This window comes from Nuphar pumila, chromosome 13, assembly GCF_984573655.1.
Source record: "Nuphar pumila chromosome 13, dmNupPumi1.hap1.1, whole genome shotgun sequence".
Lineage (NCBI taxonomy): Eukaryota > Viridiplantae > Streptophyta > Magnoliopsida > Nymphaeales > Nymphaeaceae > Nuphar > Nuphar pumila.
The window spans coordinates 9,933,061-9,957,940 of record NC_143261.1 but is presented as its reverse complement, the minus strand read 5'-3'; the positions used below and the strand labels follow the sequence as shown (position 1 = coordinate 9,957,940).

The window sequence follows — 24,880 nt, the reverse complement described above, 5'->3', positions numbered from 1 at the left end:
GCCTGAGTCAGCTTTTCGCTAAAGAAGGCAACGGGCCTACGATTCTGACTCAAGACAGTGCCAATCCCCACTTTAGAGGCATCACATTCAACCTCAAAGACTGCACTAAAATCTGGGAGGGCTAAAACAGGAGCACTGGTCATTTTGTCCTTGATGATCATAAAGGCTTTGCTAGCCGCTGGTGTCCAATGAAAACTAGTACCTTTTAGGCACTCCGTGATGGGGGCCATAAGGGTACTAAAATTCCTCACGAAACGTCGGTAAAAAGTGGCTAACCCGTGGAAACTACGGATCTCTCCTATAGTCTCTGGGGTAGGCCAATCGACAATCGCGCGGACTTTTGCAGGGTCGGCCTTGACGCCATCAGACGACACAATAAACCCTAAGAACACGACACTGAACGTCATAAACTCACACTTCTTGGCATTGGCATACAATTTTTCCTTTCTCAAAATATCTAAGACTTGACGCAGGTGACTCAAATGCTCGGACAATGAGGAACTATAGATCAAAATGTCGTCAAAGTAGACAACAACAAACTTCCCAATACACGGACGCAAGACCTGGGTCATCATGTTCATAAAGGTACTTGGGGCATTAGATAACCCAAACGGCATGACTAACCATTTGTACAATCCATCACGCGTCTTGAATGTTGTTTTCCACTCGTCCCCTTCGCGTATACGAATCTGGTGATACCCGCTTTTTAGGTCTATTTTAGAGAAAATTGAGGCACCAGATAACATATCAAACATATCATCCAAACGAGGAATGGGAAAACGGTATTTGACTGTGATGCGATTGATCGCACGACTATCGACACACATGCGCATGGACCCATCTTTCTTAGGAGTAAGTAATGCGGGAACGGCACAAGGACTAACACTCTCGCGGATGAAACCCTTTTTGCAGCAATTGTTGAACCTGTCTTAATAACTCAGTATGCTCAGTGGGGTTCATGCGATATGCGGGAAGGTTGGGTAGACTCGACCCTGGCACAAAGTCAATGGCATGCTGAACTACCCTTGCCGAAGGTAACCCATCAGGAAGTTCATCCGGCATAATGTCGTGGAACTCTAGAAGAGGGGCAACGTCCGCGGGAATGGACACGGACGAACTCATCACTGGCTTTGCCACTAGGGCATAACAATAGCCATCTTCCTGACAGTGGTCCAGGAAGAGCCGGTACGAGAGTCCTGCGATTCGGGGAACTCGCTCAGGTTTGTCTACAGTGGGGAAACCAGTCTCCTTGATAGGTAGAAGGACTATTCTATGGCCATTAAAGACAAAGGAGTAGGTGTTCTTGCGGCCATCGTGAGTTGTCTGGCGATCGAACTGCCAGGGACGTCCCAAGAGAATGTGACACGCGTGCATAGGGGCTACATCACACCACACCTCATCGTGATAGTGTTCCCCCATGGAAAACCGGACTAGGCATCGCTGAGTGATGGGAACCTCATTTCCTTTCTTGAACCAGGCCATCTTGTAGGGTTGGGACAACTTTTCTGTGTTAAGTTTCAAGGTAGACACCACACTCTCAGACACCATGTTCTCACAAGCTCCGGTATCAATGATGACATCACATGCGTGCCCCCTCACAGTTGCACCGGGTCCTAAAAATGTTATTCCTTAGCCTTTTCGATGGGGCCGATTCTCGGGCTGCGGTCAACACATGACGGATGGACAACAAACTTTCGACGTTGCCGTCGAACTCTATAACTCCCCTCTCATCCTCAACCTCAACTAATGAATTGTCATCACTATCACTCTCACTTGCGGACTCGACAATCCCTTCAACCAGATGGGTGTTCTTGCTCACGGTCGGACACTTGGACGCGACATGTCCTAACTCTTGACACCTAAAACAACGAAGGGTCGACTCAGTAGGTTTGGCTTTGGACCGGGTGTGGAAAGCTGGACCTGACTGGTCAGGTTTGCTAAGGTCTGTTCTAGGTTTTGAATCACTAGAGGAGCTTGCTCCCCTGGTTGGGAAACTCAGCTTGGGTCGGCTGGTGGGCTCATTACGGGTAGTCCGATATTCCTGCCTCCGCTTCAGCTTGTCCTCGATGTTCATGACATAACTGCTGGCTTGATCTAATGTTTCCATTGTGACACAACTAAAATCATCAGAGATAGCAGGGCGGAGACCCGAAATGTACCTCGTGACCTGCTGACGAGTTGTTTCCTCGATCTGCACACGCAGGGAGAGACGATGGAACTCCGCGGTGTACTCTGCTACAGTTCGGGAACCTTGGCGCAGGGTCAGGTATTCCTTGTAGGCTCGCTCGGCGTGATCCGAAGGCATGAACTTTGACTGCATCAGTCTTTGTATTTCCTCCCACGACTGTACGCGCTCTAATCCCTGCTGCTCCCTTGATCGTTGTAGCTCCACCCACCATATCTGTGCTAGGCCTTTCAATCGCGTAGAAGCTAACGAGACACGACGATGTTCAACAACTGTGTGATAATCGAAGACGAACTGCACTGCATAAGACCAATCAAAAAACTGCTCCGCGTCGAATTGCCCCGCAAACTCCGGAAGATCCAGTTTCACACCATAAGTGGAGTGGTCTGGTGCTCTCTGTTGTCGCGGCTCCACCATTCCGGCAGGATGCACGTTCCAGAAAAGGTCGTCGTCCCAGGCTGCTTCATTGTCCGTAGGGCGATATTGCTCGCCGGGATGTTGGTGCTGTCGAACTCGCCCTATGGGGGGTCGACGGTCAGGGCGCGCCGGTTCCTGCTGACATTGCCTCGGTCTGGTTTGCCCGGGGGCGGGCACCATCTGCGGCCGGTATTGTGGTACTGGAATGACGGGAAGGCCAATGTAGGGGGGAGGGTTCGGGTGAGTTTCTGGTTCCTGGCGGGTAAAATTGGTATAATATGGTTGTGGGTTAGGAGTATGGTGTTGGGCTGGAGGTTGAGTTGGGTTCTGGGTCAGGGTTGGATAGACAGGTGGATTTGGGTTTGGGTATGGGTATGGGTATGGGTATGGGTATGGGGACTGGTGGTTATATGGGTGGGTCGATTCGCCTGATGGGATATGGATCAGGCCCGCTCCTACACTACTCGTCGGACCCAAATATGAGTGGGTTGGATCGAGGTTCGAGTTGTGGGGATAAGAAGCTTGGTTTGAACTCGATCCCCGATCCATAGCATGATGGGTCCGGTTTTGACCCGGCTCAAATCCAAACTGGAGCTCCGTCCGGGTCCGATATGGGTTAGGGTCGGAACTAATGGGTTGGTTCTGGCCCGGGGCTGCCCACGAACCGGAACCAACTAGGTAGGCTGGGTAAGGGGTGTCTAGACCCAAACCCGTTCCCTGAGACCCAATGGTTGGTCCCAGCGAAACAGGCCTGGGTCCCGTTGCATTATAAACTGGATTGGGTCCTCTTGGATCTGGCCCAATCAACAAAGGTTCGCCAACTCCAGCTCGCAGAGATGCGGCTACGGAGCCTCCCCGTGTTGGGTCGGGGAAGAAATGCACGTCTCTCCCAAGCTGGGCTGATAGGACCGGGCCAGCAGCAGGGTCCAGCGTGACGCTGGGCCCCTGCCGACTCAGCTCACTCTGCGACACAGCCCGAGCGAGGCCCTGCCACGATCCCGGACCCGCAGGTGGACCCAGCGCAACACTGGGGCCCTGCAGGCTCGGGCTGACCCTCAGCGCACTTGTTGTTGCGCCTGGCCACGCACCCTGGCCTGCAGGTGGACCCAGCGTACCGCTGGGGCCCTGCAGGCTCGGGTCCACCTGTGAAACAGGCGCAGTCACCCGTTGTCGGGAGTGGGGTGCTCTTACCAGGGCATCGTTGTTCGCCGGGATCCCCTGGTGCTGTCGAGAGATGTCCGGACCATACATGGATGCTGGAACTGCTGGGTAGGCCGGACCATTCATGGAGGCTGAAACAGGCGCATTCACTCGCTGTAGGGGTATCGGCTGGGATGATTCAGCCCCTTGGAGGTTCAGATTTGCAGACACGCCATCAGCGAAGTCTGCATCTGGTACTGCGCACGGCCCCTTGCGCGACTCGAGTGCTGTCAAACGATTATCCATCCCATCCAGCCTTTTCGATAGGTCTGCAACATCCCGGGTCACGCGCAACACATTCTCTTGTATTTTCGTCAACACCTCCATGACACGCAGCATGGGATCTTCGCTGCTCGCCTCCTCACGCACTTCGCCTTGTACCGGATCGGTTCCCTCCTCAAGAGCCATACCGCTGATGAAGGTGGAACGCCCGCTGCTCTGATACCACTTTGATGCAGTCCACGTTGGAGGAGAAGAGAAATAATGACCCACCGTGAATCGGTGGGACTGATCTTCTTTATTAAACTCAGAAATGCTTCAATAAACAATAGGAAAATGCAATAACAGGGAAGGAAGTAAAGGAAAAACAGTAAACAAGTAAATGAACAGGAAAACTGCTGGAAGGAAAAGACGGCGGGAGCTTTTCAGTAATCTCTGCTTCACGCAACCCTAGGCAGGGCCTTTTAAAGGCTATTTACTGGACCGGGTCGTGGGTCCAGATCTGGATCCGACCCACGATCCAGGTCAGTCTCTCTTAGCAGCTGGTTCTGGGGCGTGCGAGCTCCACCACGCCTGACGTAGGTGCGCAGGGGTACCTCCCTGCGTCGTGGCTCCGTCCCTGCAAGTGAGTCATATGCGCGAAGTCCTTCATCTGCCCTTTGTGGCAGATCGGGTGGCACGATGGACCCAATCGAGTCCTGCCCTGCATCAATATATATATATACTTACTTTTTTATGTACATACACACATAGCACAGTTCAGGGGTATTTTGGTCTTTTGACCATTATAATAGGTGTCACACCTTAGGGGGACTTTTTGTGTTTTTTATTTTTTATTTAATGTATATTATTGTATTGTCAAGGGCACTTTTGGCCCTTGACAATACAACACTCATATAGCTGTTGGGAGCTCCCAAGGGCTAGATTTCTAGTCGTTGAGGAGCCCCCAACAGCTATTTCCTTGGAGCTTCTCACTCCTACGTTTGTGCATAAATATGGGCCTTGAGCCCCTTGTAACTTAAGGCATTTTTTTGTGCATTTAAGTGAATAAATATACAACAACTACTCCTTCATCCCAAAACAATTGGGGTCGGCGATATGAACCAAAAAAAAAATCATTCTAAGTCTTCCACATGAATCCTTCTCCTCCAATCATTTCTATCCAATGCCATGTCCTCGGTGAGGTTCAAAGCATTCATATCCTTTTCTATCGTCTCCATCCAAGTCTTCTGAGGCCTACCCCGACCTCTTTTAACTAATACATTTTCCCATTTCTCCATCCTTCTAACTGGAGCATCATTAGGCCTTCGCCGAATATGTCCAAACCACTGTAAACGATTCTCTCTCATCTTATTTTCAATGGATGCAACGCCTACCTTCTTACGTATCTCCTCGTTTCGAATCTTATCTTTTATTGTATTTCCACACATCCATCTAAGCATACGCATCTCAACTACACTCATTTTTTGAATATGATGTCTCTTGGCAGCCCAACATTCCGTACGATATAGTAAAGCGGGCCTAATTGTCATCCTATAAAACTTTCCCTTCAACCGCAATGACATTCTACGATCGCACAACACTCCAGTTGCACTTTTTCATTTCATCCACCCAACCTTTATCCTATGATTTACATCTCCATCAATTTCTCCATACTAAATATATTTTTTTATATTATGTGTTTGTTAAGCCCCTAAATGGCTATTGTGCTTTGCCCTCTTTGTGGAGTTTGTATTGGCCTCTTGCTTGAGGTGTGTTGAGAGATCTTGGTTTCATTACATATCCTACTATGTGATATTTGTAGATGATGACTTTACTAGATACGTGGATTTATTTTCTTAGACTCAAATATGAAGTATTTGGTTGTTTTAAAAAATTTCATAGTTATGTTAAAAATCAATTTAAAGCCTCCATTAAAATCTTTAGAACGGATTTCGGAGGAGAATTCCTATCTAGTGATTTCAAAAATTACCTTGATCAACAAGGGATAGTTCATTAAAAATTGTCCTTAAAACCCTCAACAAAATGGGTTGGCCAAAAGAAAACATCAGCACATTGTTGAAACTTGAAACGACTACGACGCTTCTCACTTCCAAAAATGTTTCAAAAATATTTTGGGCCAAAGCCGCTCTAACAACAGTCTATTTAATTAATAAAATGCCTTCTACTATTATTGATAATAGTTTTCTTATTGAAAAATTATTTAAAACTCCTTGTTATCTTTAGTTGTAAATGTTTTGTTCTTTCTAACAAAAGAGATAAACTTTTCATCAACGCTATTCCTTGTGTTTTCTTAGGATATGCCGAAAACCAAAAAGGATATAGATGTTATGATACTAAAAAAGATAAACTTTATGTTTCACGAAATGACTTTTCTTGGAAAGGAAAATGGCTTTGAAAAAATTGAGTCTAAGAAACCTTGTAACTACTCGTTCTTGTTTTACTTAATGTATGATAATATTGTTGACCATGATGATAATGTGAATACAATGATGACACTCATGATGCACATGATAACGATGTTCCTATCAATATAGTTGAACCTCACAATGAATTACAAGTTTATTCTCATCAGACTCAAGATTATCTTCCATGTTCCTTAGAGAGATACTCCCAAAATCGAGACATAGATCAAACTAGTGTTAGAAGATTTATGAGGTTATCTAAAGCACCAAGTAGGTTCGTATTATGAATAATTTTAACCCAACTATAGAGCTTTCCTAATGGCCATTCACTCCTATGTAAAACCATCCTCCTATAATGAGGTTAAAAATCATTATGAATGGATTGAAGCCATGAACAATGAATTAGAAGCCTTAGAAAAGGCTAAGACTTAAAAAATTCAAACTTTACCTATAAGAAAGAAAATCATAGGGTGTAAATGGGTCTACAAAATCAAAACTAAAAGTAATGGATCACTAGAGAGGTACAAAGCTAGATTAGTGGCCAAAGGGTTTAATCAAGAATATGGGATAGACTATGAAGAAACCTTTGCCCCAGTAGCAAGGAAGACTACCGTAGAACTCTCATCACTATAAAATCTATTAGAAAATGGTCCATATTTTAAATGGATGTTAAAAATGTTTTTCTTAATAGAAATCTAAATGAAGAAGTCTGTATGGAACCCCTCCCGAATTAGGGTTGGCATATGAAAATGTTCTTCATTTGCAAATAACCTTGTATAGCCTAAAACAAATACCTAAGGATTGGTATGATCGCTTTAGCAATATGATAGTTCAACTAGGTTTTAAATCTTGTTATACTACATTATTTGTTAAGTCTTCTGATGCAGGCATAGTCATTTTACTTCTCTATGTGGACGATATGATTATCACAGGAAGTGATAAACAAGAAGTTAGTCATATCAAAGATGTTCTAAATATTATCTTTGATACGATGAATCTTGGTTTTCTTAGCTATTTTCTTGGAATTGAACTTATTCACCCGTGGGTATTTTTGTCTCAGACTAAGCATGCAGCCGAGATAATAAAAAGATTAGGTCTTTCAAATAAAAAGTGAGTTGATACGTCATTAATGCCAAAATGAAAAAAGATGATGCTGAAAGATCTAACTTCGTATCGCCAAATAATTGAGGTCTTAACTTACCTTTCTATTACTTGTCCTGATATTGCTTATGTTATTCATACTGCTAATCAATTTCAACATTCTCCCACTATAGTACATACGAGCGTTGTAATGAGGGATGGGTTAGAAATACAATTGATCATAGTTTATTTTTATCATTCTCATCTCCATTAGAGATTATTATTGCATATTCTGACTCTAATTATGGAGGAGATGTAAATTATCATCACACAACCATTGGTTTTTGTATTTTTGTAAGTGATTGTTTGATATCTTGAAAATGCAAAAAACAACAGAAAGTGTCCTTATCCTCTACAAAAGCAGAGTATCATGCCATGGTAACTACAACTTCTGAATTAGTGTCATTGAGACAATTATTAGAAGACTTGAGAGTTCACATAAATGAACCCTCAAGACTATGTTGTGACAACAAGAGCGCAATTTACATTGCAAGCAACCATATATTCCATGAGAAAACAAAGCATATCGAAATGGATTACCACTATGTTCGTACAAAATTTCTAAAGAAGACTATCATCTTGTCGTATGTGCCTTCTGAATATCAGCTAGCCGATTTCTTCACCAAAACGCTTCTGTCACCAAGATTTCACTTCCTTCTTCGCAAACTCTCGGTTGTCACATCGTGAGTTTAAAGGGGGGTGTTAAGATACCTTACTTGTATATATATATATAGATCATATATCTATATATATATATAATGTATGTACATTTTATATATATAGTTCTTTATGTAAATATAATAGGTAATACCTATAGGGGTATTTTGGTATTTTTATATATTATAATAACCTTTTTGTTTTTTCTTTTATTTTTCTCTTTTTTTAGCTATTTTTGGTATTAGGTTTTGTGTCAAGGGCATTATTGTCCTTGACACAATAGAGCTGTTGGGGAGTCCCAACGGCTAGATTTCTAGCCATTGAGAGCTCCCCAACAACTAGAGGAGTACCTCTGTTCTCCCTTGAGTTTGTACATATATGGAGTTTTCACCCCCTTAATGTATGTATCTTGTATGCATTTTATGAAAAAGAATCCCTATTTTTTATGTTGCTTGCATTAACCCTTAGTGGTCTTTTGTGTGTTTGAACCAATATTGGGTTGTGTGAGTGATCTCTTGTTCCTTGCTTGAACCCTATTGGATTGTGGATTATGAGAGTGTTCTCATTTCATTACACTAATGATGAAACACACCATTATTTTTTTTAAAGACATCCCTATATATAGTGTATAAATAGTGGAACATGAATTTGTGTACCTCAAAAAATGCAAAAAAAAATTTAAACAATTGAGGAAAACCTCCCAAGGACCAGAGGCGCGTTATAGATTTAATATTCTCAATTCAACAACCATTCCAGATATAGAGTCAATTTAAAACTATGAATTGAGTTTTATTTATTTAATCAAATAAGTCAAGAGAGTTCAAAATTTTAAAATCAACTCAATTTCATCCTATGCACATCAGAACCCGGGCCACCAAACTATAAACCTCGAGTCCTCCAACCAGCCAGTCTCTCTCATCACTGAACATTTTTAGAAAACGGGTAAAAAATGAAGTTCTCGTACGAATTCCTCTAAAAATTCAACAGTAAGTAAATAATACAAATTAAATCACGCACAAATTTAAGAGAAAATCACAAACAACAAATCATCAAAACTAACTTACCATTTAAGCAGTTCAAGCAAGTATTCAATAATTTTATGCTAAATCAAACATATCAAAGATTTTAGTAATGCATGAAATTAATGTTAAACAGTTAAGGATGCATGAATCAATGCAACATGCATGAATAACTTCTTAAGTTAATTACCAAATTTTTTTTGCATGCATGTCCCTATTAAATGCACACAAATTTAATTTTCACTTTCTTTACAAACCCGCGGATACTCAAAACGGGTAGAGTTCTCGAGGTTTAAGGAAGTTCTCAGTCATAGCTTAATACACAATTTGTATTTTAATTACTGGTTTCCACACTTATTTCCCGATCAATATCAGGCATCAGCGCCCTCGATCAGAATATTAAGTATCAACACTTAATGCTGGGACATCAAGGAAATCAACATCTATTGATGCCACTTTTTTGGTATACCAATAACTACAGCTGAGTCAACAACACCATGAAAGTTTGAGAAGAACTTGTGAGATGAGAAAAGAGGAGAAAGAAATAGAAGAACAGTGGGTGCGGCTGTCACGATTTCAATAAGTAAAATCGTGACCTAAACATTGTATTAATAGGTTTAAATGAACAGAATGGGTCCGGGTCTGGTGTAATGTCCACACCCGACAGATCCGAAAGAAATAAAGTGACACACATACAATGGACCCGGGTCTTAATATCCAGAATACACTTTTTCACTCCCCCCCCCCCCTCAAGTTGATCATGGTTTTGGACCATGAACAACTTGCCTTTAAGCATCAAAAAACGATCTTTTGTCAAACCCTTTGTAAATATGTCTGCAACTTGTCTTTAACTTGTCTTTCAGTATTGACGAACTCAGGCTCGATCTCTTTTTCTTCAACCTTTTGTCTTACAAAATGTTGGTCGATCTCAATATGCTTAGCACGACTGTGATGTACTGGATTGAATGACATGTTGAGAGCGCTTTGATTGTCACACAACAAGGTAGAGTGAGATATCTTTTCTCCCACTTCAGTTAGTAGATGTCTGATCCACGTGGCTTCGGCAGTAGCGGCAGCCATGGATCTATACTCAGCCTCAGTGCTTGATCTAGCGACAACCTTTTGTTTTCTACTACTCCAAGAGACTAAATTTCTACCAATGAAGACACAGTATTCTGATGTAGATCTTCGTTCATCAGGATCTCTTGCCCAGTCTGCATCACAATATACAGTAAGTTCATGCTCATCCTTGTCAGATGACTGTGGTGAATATATCAATCCGTCCCCAATGGTTCCTTTTAGATATCTAAGGATCCTCTTAACTGCTTTCATATGTCCAGCACGTGGTGCATGCATAAACTGAGACACTTGATTGACTTGACTGAATAAACAATATCAGGACGAGTGAATGTGATATACTGTAACATCCCTGTTAGACTGCGATATCTGGTGGGGTCCTTACACAGGTCTCCATCATGAATGATAAGTTTTTGGTGAAGCAAACTTGGAGTTCCTAGAGGCTTGCAGTCTTTCATACCTGCTTTACTGAGAACATCTACTGTATACTTATGCTGAGTGAGAGTCAAACCATGAGCCTGACTGTCAACTTCTACACCAAGAAAGTAGCGCAAGACACCAAGATCTTTCATTTTGAACCTCTGGCCTAACAAGTTTTTTACTTCTTTGATGTGAGCTTCAGAGTTTCCTGTGATGACAATATCGTCAACATAGATTAACAGTAGGGTGGTCACATTCTGACTTCTAAAAATGAATAATGAGTTGTCCAATAGAGAACGTGAAAATCCATGCTTTTGAATCTCAAGCGAGAAGCTGTCAAACCAAGAACGAGATGCTTGTTTTAGACCATAAATAGCTCTCTTTAGCCTGCACACATGGGTTTTACAATTTTGTTCTTGATATCCAGAGGGTTGTTCCATATAAACTTCCTCCTTCAAATCCCCATGCAGAAATGCATTTTTTACATCAAGCTGACTCAGCTTCCATCCATGTTCAACAGCCAGGAAAAGAATGATTCGAATCGTTCCCATTCTCACCACTGGCTGAAGGTCTCATCATAATCTTGCCCTGCTTCTTGGGTGAACCCTTTTGCCACCAGTCTTGCCTTGTATCGTTCAATGGTTCCATCTGGTTTATACTTTATTTTGTAGACCCATTTGCATCCGACAACATTTTTGTCGGGTGATCTGGGAACAATTTCCTAGGTTCCACATTCATGTAAGGCTTGTATTTCATCATTCATGGCTTCTACGCATTTGGTAGAAGTAGTTGCCTGATACATAATAGGTTCATCTTCCTTATTGAGGGCCATTAAAAAGAGCTGAAAATCCAAGGAGAAGTTGTTGTAGCTCACCCACCTATCAATAGGATGTCGTATACGATTTGATATCCTAACTTCAAGGGTATGAGAGGAAGTAGGATCGATTGCTGAGACAGGATTTAGATGACTTGATGTTGTCGTTCTCTGTCTAGAATAGGAAATGCCCTTGTATCTGCCCAATACAGATGATGATACTTCTTCCTCATTCTGTGATCTCGATGTCCCAGTGGTCTCAAACATTTCTTCTTGCTGCACACAATCTGGAGGACATACTTCATTGGAGCTAGTAAAAAGTTCTGAATTTAGCCAAGGATAATAAACTTCAGTTGTGTTAGAGGACATGTCCGTTGTGTCGGCTCTGTGATCAAAAGTTTGCTCATCAAAGACAACATTCCTTAAGATTCTGATGTGCATGTTGATTGGATCATAAGGCCTATATCCTTTGTAGTCGTCTGCATATCCCACAAATCTAGACTTTTGAGCCTTGTCCTGAAACTTATTTCTCAGGGACCGATCAATGTGCACATAACAAACACATCTGAAGGCACGCAAATCATGATAACTAGGATGAGCTCCAAAAAAACAGTAATAAGGAGACTTATTTTCCAGAACCATAGGCAGTCTATTTATCACATGTACGGCAGAATAAAAAGCTTTTGTCCACAGATTGATGGGAAGATTACTGTCATGAAGCATACTCATGGCACTTTCAACGATATGCCTATGTTTTCGCTCAACAATCTCATTTTGTTGAGGGGTGTGTGGACAGGACACCCTTCTTCCTATCCCATTATTTTGAAGAAAAGAAATAAAGTCACTAGATGTGAACTCCCCACCTCCATTACATTGGAAAAATTGGATAGACTCAGAGAATTGAATTTTCACTAAGGAAAAACGACTTATTTTTTATGAAATATATCTAGATGTATCGAGAATAGCTATCAACAAAGATTAGGTAGTATTTGCTTCCAGATCCAGAGGCAACTGAGCGGATCCCCATACATTAGAACAGATTATCTCAAAAGGTTTTGAAGCTCTCTTATTAATGGAATGAAAATGCAATACATGACTTTTGCATAAAAGACAACTGGAACACTTCTGACTTTTCTCATCCCCATTGAGGCTTTCTTTTGGGATGAGATTATTCGAGACAAATTTCTCAATAAAATGACTCACACAATGTCCTAATCGACTATGCCATAAGAAAGGCTTATTACATTCAGAAATACTAAAAACTTTTGCAAAAGAGGAAGAACACGACTCTAATGAAGACTTCGAATCCAAATGAGCAGGGCAGACGGAATGACATGGAGCTTCTTCAAAGACATACATATTGCCTCGTCTCTTTCCTTCAGCGAATGTTTCCCTCGTGCGAAGGTCCTTGACCTGCACAAAGAAGGGAGTGAATTCAACTGAAGCATGATTATCATCACTAAGTTTGGAAACAGAGACAATATTTTTCTTGATGTTAGGAGCATGAAGGACATCAGAAAGTTCAAGAGTAGAATGTGACATGGGAATGACAGTTTCTCCAACATGAGAAACAGGATGGTGGGATCCATCGCCAGTGACAATTTTACTTTTGCCAAAATAAGAAATAGGGTTAGAAAGTTTACCTGCATCAACAGTCACGTGAGTTGCTGCCCTTGAGTCAACAAACCAAGTGCCTTGATCATTCTGCTTCAATTTCAATTCTGACAAGGCGGATATCAATAGATCTTTAATCTCTTCACTGTCTCTGATATTGGTGGACTTTCTTTTGGGTTCTGTCTGTGGAGCCTTTCCTTTATTTTCTGGATTGTGCCAACAATTCGCCTTGATATGCCCCCTTTTGTTACAAAGAAAGCAAGTGGGGATGGATCTTTGTCCCTGTGCATGAATCATCATGTTCGAAGTGGGGAGCAAACCATGTCCTCCGTGTCCACTTCGCCCTTGCCCCCCTCGTCCTCTTTCTCAACTGTAAGTCACCCCTGTGGCAAAAACTTCTTGGGAATTTGTATGAACATGAGTTTCTTTAGAAAAACCCCTCGGAATCATTTCGCACTGAATTAATTTAGCTCGTAACTCATCAAAGGTAGGAAGGGCAGGCAGACACAATAGTGAAGTGACGATCATATTGTAGTCAAATCCCAGTCTACTCAGAGTTTGTTGCACCATATCACTGTCACTCACCGCACATCCTATAACTGTAAGCTGGTCTGTGATAGTCTTCATCTTGTTCAGATATTCCATGATGGTCATGGAATCTTTTCTAAGCAACTGAAATTCCCTCTTGAGAAAAACCATACTCGCCTGTAAAACCTGTGAATACGTCTGAACCAATCTCTCCCAGAGTTGCAGGGTTGTACAATTGTCGGGAATTGCAACAAGGACCTCTTGGGACAGGGTAGAAGTGATATATGCAACTACTGACTGATCTTTCCTTTCTCAGTTGAGATACTCTACATTTTTAACATACACAATTGAACTTGCCCCTTTGTCATCTTTCTCTTCTCTCGTAACAAATTCTAGTGGTACTGGAGTGGTTCCATCCATGTGGCCTAAGAGTCCTTGGCTCCTTATAAAAGGGATGATTTGTCTCTTCCAGATCAAGAAGTTAGAGGTGTTTAGCTTTTCGGAAACAAGCTGATTGAGAAAACTCGAAGAAATGCTCGATTGAGAGGAATGAGAATCCATAAAGAGAATGAAGGGAAGAGAAAATTAACAAGAATAATCACGAAGTGAAATGCTCAATTTGTTGCCGAGAAGGGTACTGGTCACCCTCCTTTTTTTTTTGCGGCTGAGCAACTTTTCAAGAGACTGACGATCTGAGTCTGTCAAATCCAAAAAGTTCCTTTCCTCCTTTTATAAGGCTGATGTTTGAAGCAATAAAAAAAACGTTGAACAAATTGCAGACAAAACACGGATAAAATAACATGGACAGTCAACTGTTTTCTGAATATCAAATGAGACAGCGAGAATAGGGAGACAAAAAAATGGAGATGGAGATGCTGGTTAGGAATGAATTTGTACTTCAATCGAAGAAAAAGGAACACGCAGAAGGGAAAATGCCTCAGATCTGCTGCAAAGAAGCAATCAGATTTGGATATATCAGACGAAGAAGAAGGAGAATTGAATATTGGAGAATATTTGAGATATTTCCAAATACCAGACGATCAGCCCAAAATAGATTGACTTTAGGGACTCATGTGAAACGTGAGTCCACCAGAAAATAAGAGAGAGAAACGAGGGATGAGGGAACTGATCCTTTTGGATGTTTCAAAGATTCACGTTACCGTGATGAAATTAGGGATTTCACGTGAAACGTGAATCCACAGAGAGGAGATAAAGGAGAGAAACACGAGAAATGAAAAACACGAGAGAGATGAAACCTCAAACCTCTAGTTCTGGTCGAACCCTTCTTTGAAGCCTCTTCGATCCCTGGGTGAACCTGGCTCTGATGCCATGAAAGTTTGAGAAGAACCTGTGAAATGAGAAAAGAGGAGAAAGAAATAGAAGAACAGAGGGTGCGACTGCCACGATTTCAATTAGTGAAATTGTGACCTAAACATTGTATTAATAGGTTTAAATGAACAGTATGGGTTCGGGTCTGGTGTACTGTCCAGACCCGACAGACCCGAAAGAAATAAAATGGCACACACTGTACATACTTAAGACTCGGGTCCTAATATTCAGACTGTACATACAATGGACCCGGGTCTTAATATCCAGAATACACTTTTTCACACCATTCTCAGGCAAAGTAGCTGAAAGTTTCCTACAATCATGGTCGGGTACACGAACCACACATCGGGTTCTTGTGGACAACAATTGCACACTGTATTTTAGTATCCTCACTGTCTCCCACGATCCTCATCCAAGATTCCCGCACTGTCAGAGGGACATCAAGGAAGAACATTATTACACTATTTGGTCTCTTTTACCATCTTAATCAATTAAAAGTTATTTACACAAAGAACAGTTATGCAAATCAATATGCAATAACAAATTCGGGCTCTTGCCCCATCAAATTCAACAATGTAATTAATTTAGGAAAACCAATTTTCAGAAATCATTTTGCAATGCATAAAGAGTTTCACTAACTCATGAGCAACACATGCTCCTGGCCCTTATAGACCCATCAGTGGTTCACACACAACCACTATTCAATTTAATAAGAAATTCATGATATTGCAAAATTTCAGTAAACATAAATCACACATAGATATACAAACTTATGTTCACGATGCACAACATCAATGCATATTCATGGCCAATGAATGAATGCAATCTTATCAGATTTATTACATTAGCCAAAAGCACAAACCTTTAAAACTGACCACTTTCAACATCTATTCAGCTCAGATTTAAATAAATGTCCAAAACTAATCAGATTTCACAATTTCAATAGAAATCAAATTTTCAATTTGATTTTCTACAGGTATTGATTGCAGCACCAATGCACATCCACAACACAATAGACGAATGCGCATTTGACCAAGCACATATGTATGTACATATCGATACTGCAATCGAAAACCTGATTGCATACCGATTTGTACAGCAATTTGAAACCAGATTGCATACAGAGCATATATATACATGTGACAGCAACATACATGTAGTAACGTGCTGGAAGCTGCTGCACATAAGTGAGCAGCAATATGTGTACCACTTACTTGCTGTTGCTGCATACATATATGCAGCAATATGCATACTGCATCCTTGCTGTCGCTGCACGTATATGAGCAGCGACATACTGACAGCATGTTTGTTGTTACAACATAAGTATGAACAGCAACATGCAGACAGCATGATCGTTGTCAATGCACAAGTATGGACAGCAACATGCTGACAGCGTGTTTGCTGTCACTGCACAAGTATGAACAGCACAGCGGCAGCGTCACTGTCCTGGCATATATATATATATATATATATATATATATATATATATGTGTGTGTGTGTGTGTGAGAGAGAGAGAGAGAGAGAGCAGCGACATAACATATATCAAGAAAACATAACAATTCATTGACATGCCCCGTAAAAACAACAAAACATATTGGTTCATTCACATGATTAGCAAATAAGACAAAACATACAAATCTTATAAATTAAATCTAATCATGCAGAGCAAATATACTAGAAAATTTAATACAAAAACAACTACCGATTGAGCTTTCAGGATCGTGGATCCGATTTAAGAAAAGAAACGCAGATCAAGGTCCATAAACCCTACGTGACCCCAATCTCAGAAACACACATCCTTTTTTTTTAAATCGTGCCTTTGCTAGGGATCAAAAAACCCGATAGTTGTAATTAACGCCATATATATATATATATATATATATATATATATATATATATATATATATATGCTGGAAGCAGTGTTATCAAAAACACGCCTTGAGGTGCAAAAGGCGTGCCTCACCTTGGCGCAAAAGGCACGCCTCGCCTTGAGGCGAGGCCCTTTGTGCCTCAAGGCGCAGACCTGAGGCGCAAAAAAAAAAAAAAAAAATTTTACAACAAGATTTCTAAGACATAATCAACAAGATTTTTGTAGGTTAATCTCATATATTTTTCAGTTATGTAATCAGTTTCTTAGTATATTACTATATTTTAACTTTTGTCGGTTAATCTGTAATTAGTTTTTTAATATATTTTAACTTTTGTTGGTTAATCTCATATATTTTCCAATTATGTAATCAGTTTTTTAGTTACTTTTATATGTTAATCTCATATTTTTTAGAATAATCTCATATATTTTGACTTTTGTAAGGTAATCTCATGTATTTTCTAGTTATTTCAGTTATGTAATCAGTTTCTTAGTATATTTTAACTTTTGTTGGTTAATCTCATATATTTTCTGGTTATGTAATCAGTTTTTAGTTACTTTTATATGTTAATCTCATATTTTTTAGAATAATCTCATATATTTTCCAGTTATTTCAGTTATGTAATCAGTTTTTTAGTATATTTTAACTTTTTTTGGTTAATCTCATATATTTTTCAGTTATGTAATCAGTTTTTTAGTTACTTTTATATGTTAAGCTCATATTTTTTAGAATAATCTCATATATTTTAACTTTTGTTGGTTAATATCATATATTTTCCAGTTATATAATCGGTTTCTTAGTATATTTTATCTTTTGTTGGTTAATCTCATATATTTTCCAGTTATGTAATCATTTTTTTAGTTACTTTTATATGTTACTCTCATATTTTTTAGAATAATCTCATATATTTTAACTTTTGTAGGTTAATCTCATATATTTTTCAGTTATTTCAGTTATGTAATCAGTTTCTTAGTATATTTTAACTTTTTTTGGTTAATCTCATATATTTTCCAGTTATGTAATCAGTTTTTAGTTAGTTTTATATGTTAATCTTATATTTTTTAATACTTATTTGAGATTTTCTATTTCTTATTGGTTGTTATTTCATCAATAAAACATTTCTTTATTTATTTGTGTTTTTAGATATTTTTTATAATTTTTGTAAAGTTTTCAAAAAAAAATTTGAGGCTTACGCTTTACGCCTCGCCTCGGTTTTTTGTGGAGCGCCTCGCTACGCCTCAACGCTTTTCACAACACTGGCTGGAAGGGAAAATCAACCCAACAAAAAATAAATTCCAGATTTGTAAAGATTCATAATTCTATATAAAAATATACAGATTTGATTTATCTTCAAATTCATACTTGATTTAATTCATGCTACTCTTTCTACTCATCGTAATAAAGAGAAGAACCCATACCTTGATTTGAAGATTCGTAAAAACCTTAGAGAAAGGAGGAGACATTGAAGAGCTTCTTCTTCTCTCTCTCTTTCTTTCTCTCTTTTCTTCTCTCTCCCTCTTGATATTTTTTTTCTCTCTTTCCTCTCTCTCTCTCTCTAAGTGGCCATTTTAGAGATAGAGAGTCTCTCTTTATTTTTATAATAGAGAGGTCTCTAGAGGGGGGTGACACCCCCTTCTAGATGGGCAGGGGTAGAGTTCTACCGAAGGTAGAACTCTACCTCTACCTACCTCTCAACCACCTATATTATCTTATATTAATTTATTATTATTATTTTTTTGTATTATCTTGTGAAAGATTCCACATAAGGGGAGGCGCTCCCTTCTAGATAAATATTAAGTGAGGTAGAGTTCTACCCAAGGTAGAACTCTACCTTATCATTTAAACTTTAAATATATATATTTTACTTACATGTTCTTAAAGTTTAAATTCTTTTTTTTTAAGGTATGGATGGATTATGGGTTCGGGTTGGACCCATTATCCAAATCCATATCCAATTGGATCTCAGCCCATACAAGGCACTAATCAATATGGATCCTGGACTAGGTCTAAATCCATATTGACGTCAATCCAGATGTAAATGAAGCAGGTTGATTTCAATCCAAATCGAAAAAGACCCAAAAATAGAAGCTGGTCAAATAAAAAATGCATTTTTTGAACCAGCCCATATCTGAATTCAACAAAACAAATCTCCTACAAGATCTACGTTTTGAAACGGTTCTAACTATGGTCCTAGATCCATTTTGCTCCTGAATTTTGACTGAATTTAACTTGATTTTAACCTGAATTTCGCTCGAATTTAAAGGTGAAAATAAATAAATCTCACATGTTTTTCATATCATTTTTAAATATCTTTAATGGGCCCTGGACCAGGTCCAGACCCCTATTGGCATCAACTATATTTAACGATTCTTAAGCAATTTTGATATATTCAACATGAATATTTAATTAAAAATCACATTTTCGAGCTTAAAAATATGGAAAATTTTACGAGATATTACAATTTTGCATAGTAGGAAAAAAATGAGCTTAATTGAGCTCTTAATGAGCCTAAGCTCAGGCTCCAAATCCGCTCATTTAACGAAACAAGTTTTGAGATTGCACTCAAGTTAAGCTACATTATTAAACAAGCAAACCTGTACAAAGTTTTAGAGAGCCAAGACTAAGCTTCTTGTGGGAAACCCAGATCATCACCTACCCCTATTTGGAGATACAACTAACCCAATCCTAGAAATAAGCAACATACCAGATCCTACCAATTTCCTCTTCATGCATTTTAGCTCTACAACTTCGTAAGTTGTTAGATACCATCACTGGAATATGTAAGCAAGAATTCCCACACGTGAAAAACAGCATGCTTTTACTATGAACTGGATAACAGATGGAATGCATGGGATTGATAGCCATATAGCTCCACCTGGAAGGGTCAACACCTAGCAGGTCAGGCCCAATTCAGGTCCAAACACCAAGTTTGTTAATGATGCTTTGATTGGATGAGATTGTTCATGATATCATGACCGATGCCTGGAATATATGCCGTCCATGATATCTAGCATGACAATGATATATGCTTCAGATTTATGACCAAAAGCCAAACTAATGATATTCGAATTAACACTGTCAAATTACCATACTATGGAGGGGAAGTTTGTTGGCAACTTGAGCATTAAGTAGATGTTCAAGACCCTTATTGTATGGGGTAAAGAAAATAAATTTTAAACTATATCTGACCACATTTGATTTTATTTTGCCAATTTATTTTATTTTATTCAAAAATTTCATATGGCTATATTTATTGACCATCCAGTGTTCTTGTCAAATTAACTCATCTGATGACATATATGCAGACTAGATAATTCATATTACTTCAAATATCCTTTTTTAGTGTTTCTTGATACTTGGATATTAGAAATTAAAGAGGATTCATGTTCTCAACTTGGTGCAGATGGTGATTACACAGAAACAGCCAGAATCATGACACTTTTATTTAAACATTATGTATTGCAAAGTAAATATCCATGGCATACCTCATACAGTTTTATATCAGCAGCTAGATTAGTTAATACTCCACTCATAAAGGCATCGCCAGCACCTGTAGTGTCAACAGCTTTGACTTTCAGTCCACCAACTCTGCCACAAAAATCCTGCAGTATAAGTAATAACTGCAATGAGCTACTTCTAAATGAAAATCTTTGATTAATAATCCAGGATAAAAATATTCAATATAAATTCTGGAATGGTATTTAGTCACGACTTCCTAATTGTACCAATCTTCAACAAAGAATGCAAGATCAAAAGGTATTCACCAGTCCAAATGGTGGTGATGAAAAATAAGTTGCATGATGATTCACAAGCTCTCAAACAATTTAATAAAAATCATTCATATCTTCAACTTGTATGGTGATGGAGCACATCATACTTTACCTTCGTATAATATCTGCAGCCCTCTTGACCTTCTGTCACAAGTAGAAGTTTGAGGTTGGGATGGAAAAGTTTCTTCAGTACCACATTATCATCATAAGGATCATCCCCTCCAGTTAAAAATGATATTTCTTCCTCACTTATCTGCAGCACTTAAAAACCAAAAACTTGTTAAATCTCCAAAAGTTTCATTATGTTAAAAGCACATGCAGGATAAAATGCACACCTTTATAACATCAGCTTCATTCCAAATGCTCATGATGCCCTCCAAGGCAGCGTCCTTTGAAGGCCATAACGGAAGCCTCAGATTTGGATCGTAGGACAGTAGACTTCCAGATTTTTTTGCTATCTCCATTGCAACAAGATGTGCTGTTCTACAAGGCTCAGCAATTAAGCTTATTGAACCATAGTGAAAAATACTTGCCTGCAGTTACAATACCAATATAAATTAAAACAGCATTTTTCATTTCAATTTCTTGAAAGAATTATATTCACCTATAACCATTACAAGAAAAAGTGAATTATAACTGCCATACCTTCTTAATAAGTTCTCTGTCAAGTTCAGATTCTGAAAGAAGCATATCAGCACTTGGATTCCGGAAAAACATGAATTCCCTCTCACCATCAGCCCTGAGCGTCACAAATGCTAGTGCAGTTCGTGCCTCATGGTCAAAGAGGAGGCCAGAGCTATCCACATTATTTTGCTTTAATATATCAGCCAACATGTAACCAAATTCGTCATCACCTACCTGGGCCAAAAAGAAAACAGATTATCAATGATGGGCACAAAACTGTCTATGAACTGGCCACCGCCTGGATTAAAAAGGGTATTATGAAATACTCATGAACTTTATATATCAGATTGAGTCTCTACGATATAACTTCCAGTGGTGATTATCCAAAACAAATTTCTCAAAACTATTATAGTTACTAAAACTTAATGAGTAAAATAATCGATACAATGGAGATAAAGAACAACAGGGAAAGAGTGTATCACTGAACCTTCCCAATAAATGCTGATGAACCTCCAAGTCTGGATATCCCAACAGCAACATTGGCAGGGGCTCCACCAGGAGCCTTCTTAAATGCTGGTGCTTCTGCAAGTGAAACTTCACCAACAGTTGGAACAAAATCAATTAACATCTCACCAAAACACAAAACCAGGTCATGTTTTTCTTGGTCGCTCTCGCCAGTTACATCAAGCAGAGCATTGGGTACACCTGCACAAGGATATTCTTTTCTGTGAATCAGGATTTGTTGTGCATAAAACCCTCAAAACATAGCACAGTATTAACTACTGAAAATTCAAAAACTTGGAGAGATGAGCATCTGTGGTTAGACACTTTCACACACATATAGAAAAGAACACCCATACTACATGGATGAATAAATGTATAGATGAGAAGAAATAATACAAACGCATGCCTACAGGTATCCATAGAAAGTACTGAGCTATGTGCAACGATGGAACAAGAAATAGTAAATAACCTGTATGAAGAATCTCAGTACAATCATTATGCCACAGGCGCAAATGTGTGAATACATGTGCATACATCGTGCGTATCCATGCACATAACCTATGAAATAAAGAGCAAGAAAATAAAATTGCAATTTTGGCAAAATTCAAGGAATTTCACGAGTTGGATACGTGGGTGTACGAGTCACAAACGACTCCTGCCACAGGATCTGCAATCTCCAAGAAATACTTAGCAGCAAACTAAAGACTGATTTGTCCAACATAATCAGAAGCAACATTGCATACATCAAACAGCTAGACTTGTGGAACTTTCTTGAGTATTTTTCAAAGAAAGATCTCTAAATCAAGCCTCCCGTTCCTGGAAGGAGATTATTCCACCCCGATTTAGTCTAGTCAGCGGATGGACTCTTTAAATTTACTGATTCCACATTGATCTAGATTATTTGGACAAACTAAAGATTGGAGGAAAAAGAAAACCAGTTTGATCCAAGACAATAACCAACACTACCAATCAGAGAGCATGGTTTAGCAATTCACGCCAAAATCAAGATCCCAATTGAAACCAACTTGAATATTTCCTAAACTGGTTAAACAGAAGAGCATTGAGATGCCAAAGATACAACAATGCCCCTAAACGAAACGAACCAATTTCTTTCCACCAATATACCAAAAGATTAAATCCAACAACCAAATTGAAGACGTAGAGAACCAACAAAGAGAAAAGAGAAAACAAAAGTAAATTGCCACTCTTTCTCATCGATTGAATCATGAAAGGATGCAGATCAAGATGTCAAAGAATGCAAGAAAAGAAAGACGATCCGCAATAGAGGAAAGAATAAAGCAGAGAACACAAAAGAATGGCGAATGGTGTACCTGAAGGAATCCTGGAGGAACCCATGTGGTTGGTGCTGGAGGCCGCCTTGGATGCTCCACGGAGCAACAGAGCAGCAGAAGAAAAAGAAGCTGTAATGTTGGCGGTAGGGAGGGTTGCAGCAGCAGAAGAAGAAGAAGAAGGAAGAAGAAGAGAAGGACGGGCTACTGCTACTTGAGAGTTTGACTGGAATTGGACGTATTCTTGGAACTAAGACACCTGCTTACATGGAGAGCAGAGGATGAAAATGCCAGCACCATCTGTTTTCTCTCAATCCCAAGGGGACCAACGTCCCCCCCTCTCTCTCTCTCTCTCTCTCTCTCTCTCTCTCTCTTTCTAGAGCGAGAAAAGTACCGCTGGAATTGGAAGCATCACGATTTACAAGACTGTACTACGTAAGCCTCACTGTTCATGCCACCCATCATCAAAACCAACGGTTAAGATAGAATTGGTCTCAGCTTTTCATGGGGACAAAGACCACACCAAGAAGCTGTCATCATCAATTTGATTCTTGTTCGTAGAGGCACCGCTGGCCTGCTGTCGTTGGTGTTAGATATATCAAGACTAACAACCCAACTTTATTTTCAAAGTGTGATTGATGACGCGCAAAAGCTTTTGGAACAACCTGAAATTCTTTCACTCAACCATACCTGAAATTCTTTCACTCAACCATCGGTCCTAAATGAGACAATCTTTTTGTGAAGAGCTAATAATAATGGCATGGAGAATTATTGGAGATTCTCCTCATTGCCTGTCTCAAAGGTTTGGGTACCCTATGTAGGTTTCTATTTTCAATTTTTAATATTACAATGCACTCAGCGTCCAGATTAAAACGCCACCAATTTAAGCTGTCAATGGGTTGGGTTGGGTTGGGTTGGGTTGGACTAGGACTTGACCCCTAACAATGTTATCAGTTTCGGCCTGTATCGTCTGACACATATAGTATCAGCAGAAAATCGATACATTTCATTCCTGAATCAGTTATTTTTAATAAATACTAAAACTTAATTTTTTATTATTATTTTAATAGTTTAACATGTGTCACGTTATGATTAACACATAATATTTTATTAGTATTTTCTAGCTGATAAAGAACAATTCGCAGAGCCAGGAATCTAAACCAGGTGGGCACAAATGCACAGTAAAAGAACAAATCAAAACTCTAAATTCTAACAATATGATTTATAGATATATTAATTAAAAAATATATAAAACCCCTAAAATTCTAACCAAAATCAAGCATCATGTTTATTGAAAAAAGATAAAAATGCTCAAATAAATATTCATGGCATTTAAGAAACCAAATAAAAAACTTAAATTCTAACAAAAATCAAAGATTTAGGGATTTGATAAGTAATAACCAAAATCAAGCATGCATTAATACAATCTTATTTAATGATTTATAAAAAGAAAAAATAACACAAAAAACTCAAAAATTATAATTAAACATTTGCATCATTTTTGAAAAAATGCAAAGCAATTCCCTAATCTCTAAAAAACTCATGGATTTACCTTTATTGGAAGAAAACAAAACACCTAATATTCTAACTAAAATGACTAATGCTAATTAAAAAAACATACAAAAAACCTTAAAATCCTAATTAAACATTTATGATATTTAAAAACCAATCTAAATAAAAAATAAAAATCCTAACAAACATCATACATTATGCTAAAAAAAATTAAAACCCCTAAAATCAAAACATTCATGCTATTGTCAGATAATTCCTAAGAAAAGAATAAAAAAAAACTTTCCTAAA

General features: G+C 39.0%; 1 protein-coding gene across 1 annotated transcript in view; it reads right to left on the bottom strand.

The window, feature by feature from the left end:
- The window catches only part of LOC149817715 (putative fructokinase-7), a 54,366-nt gene extending 30,959 nt beyond the window's left edge, over positions 1 to 23,407 (bottom strand). Inside the window, exons 1-6 of the mRNA XM_089986528.1 lie at positions 23,123 to 23,407; positions 21,775 to 21,992; positions 21,309 to 21,521; positions 20,999 to 21,196; positions 20,776 to 20,916; positions 20,379 to 20,495 (exon numbers count right to left, since the gene is read on the bottom strand). Coding sequence (XP_089842654.1) covers positions 20,379 to 20,495; positions 20,776 to 20,916; positions 20,999 to 21,196; positions 21,309 to 21,521; positions 21,775 to 21,992; positions 23,123 to 23,147 — 912 coding nt within the window. The 5' untranslated portion in view covers positions 23,148 to 23,407. The remainder of the gene's footprint in view (positions 1 to 20,378; positions 20,496 to 20,775; positions 20,917 to 20,998; positions 21,197 to 21,308; positions 21,522 to 21,774; positions 21,993 to 23,122) is intronic.
- Positions 23,408 to 24,880: the final 1,473 nt, after the last annotated feature.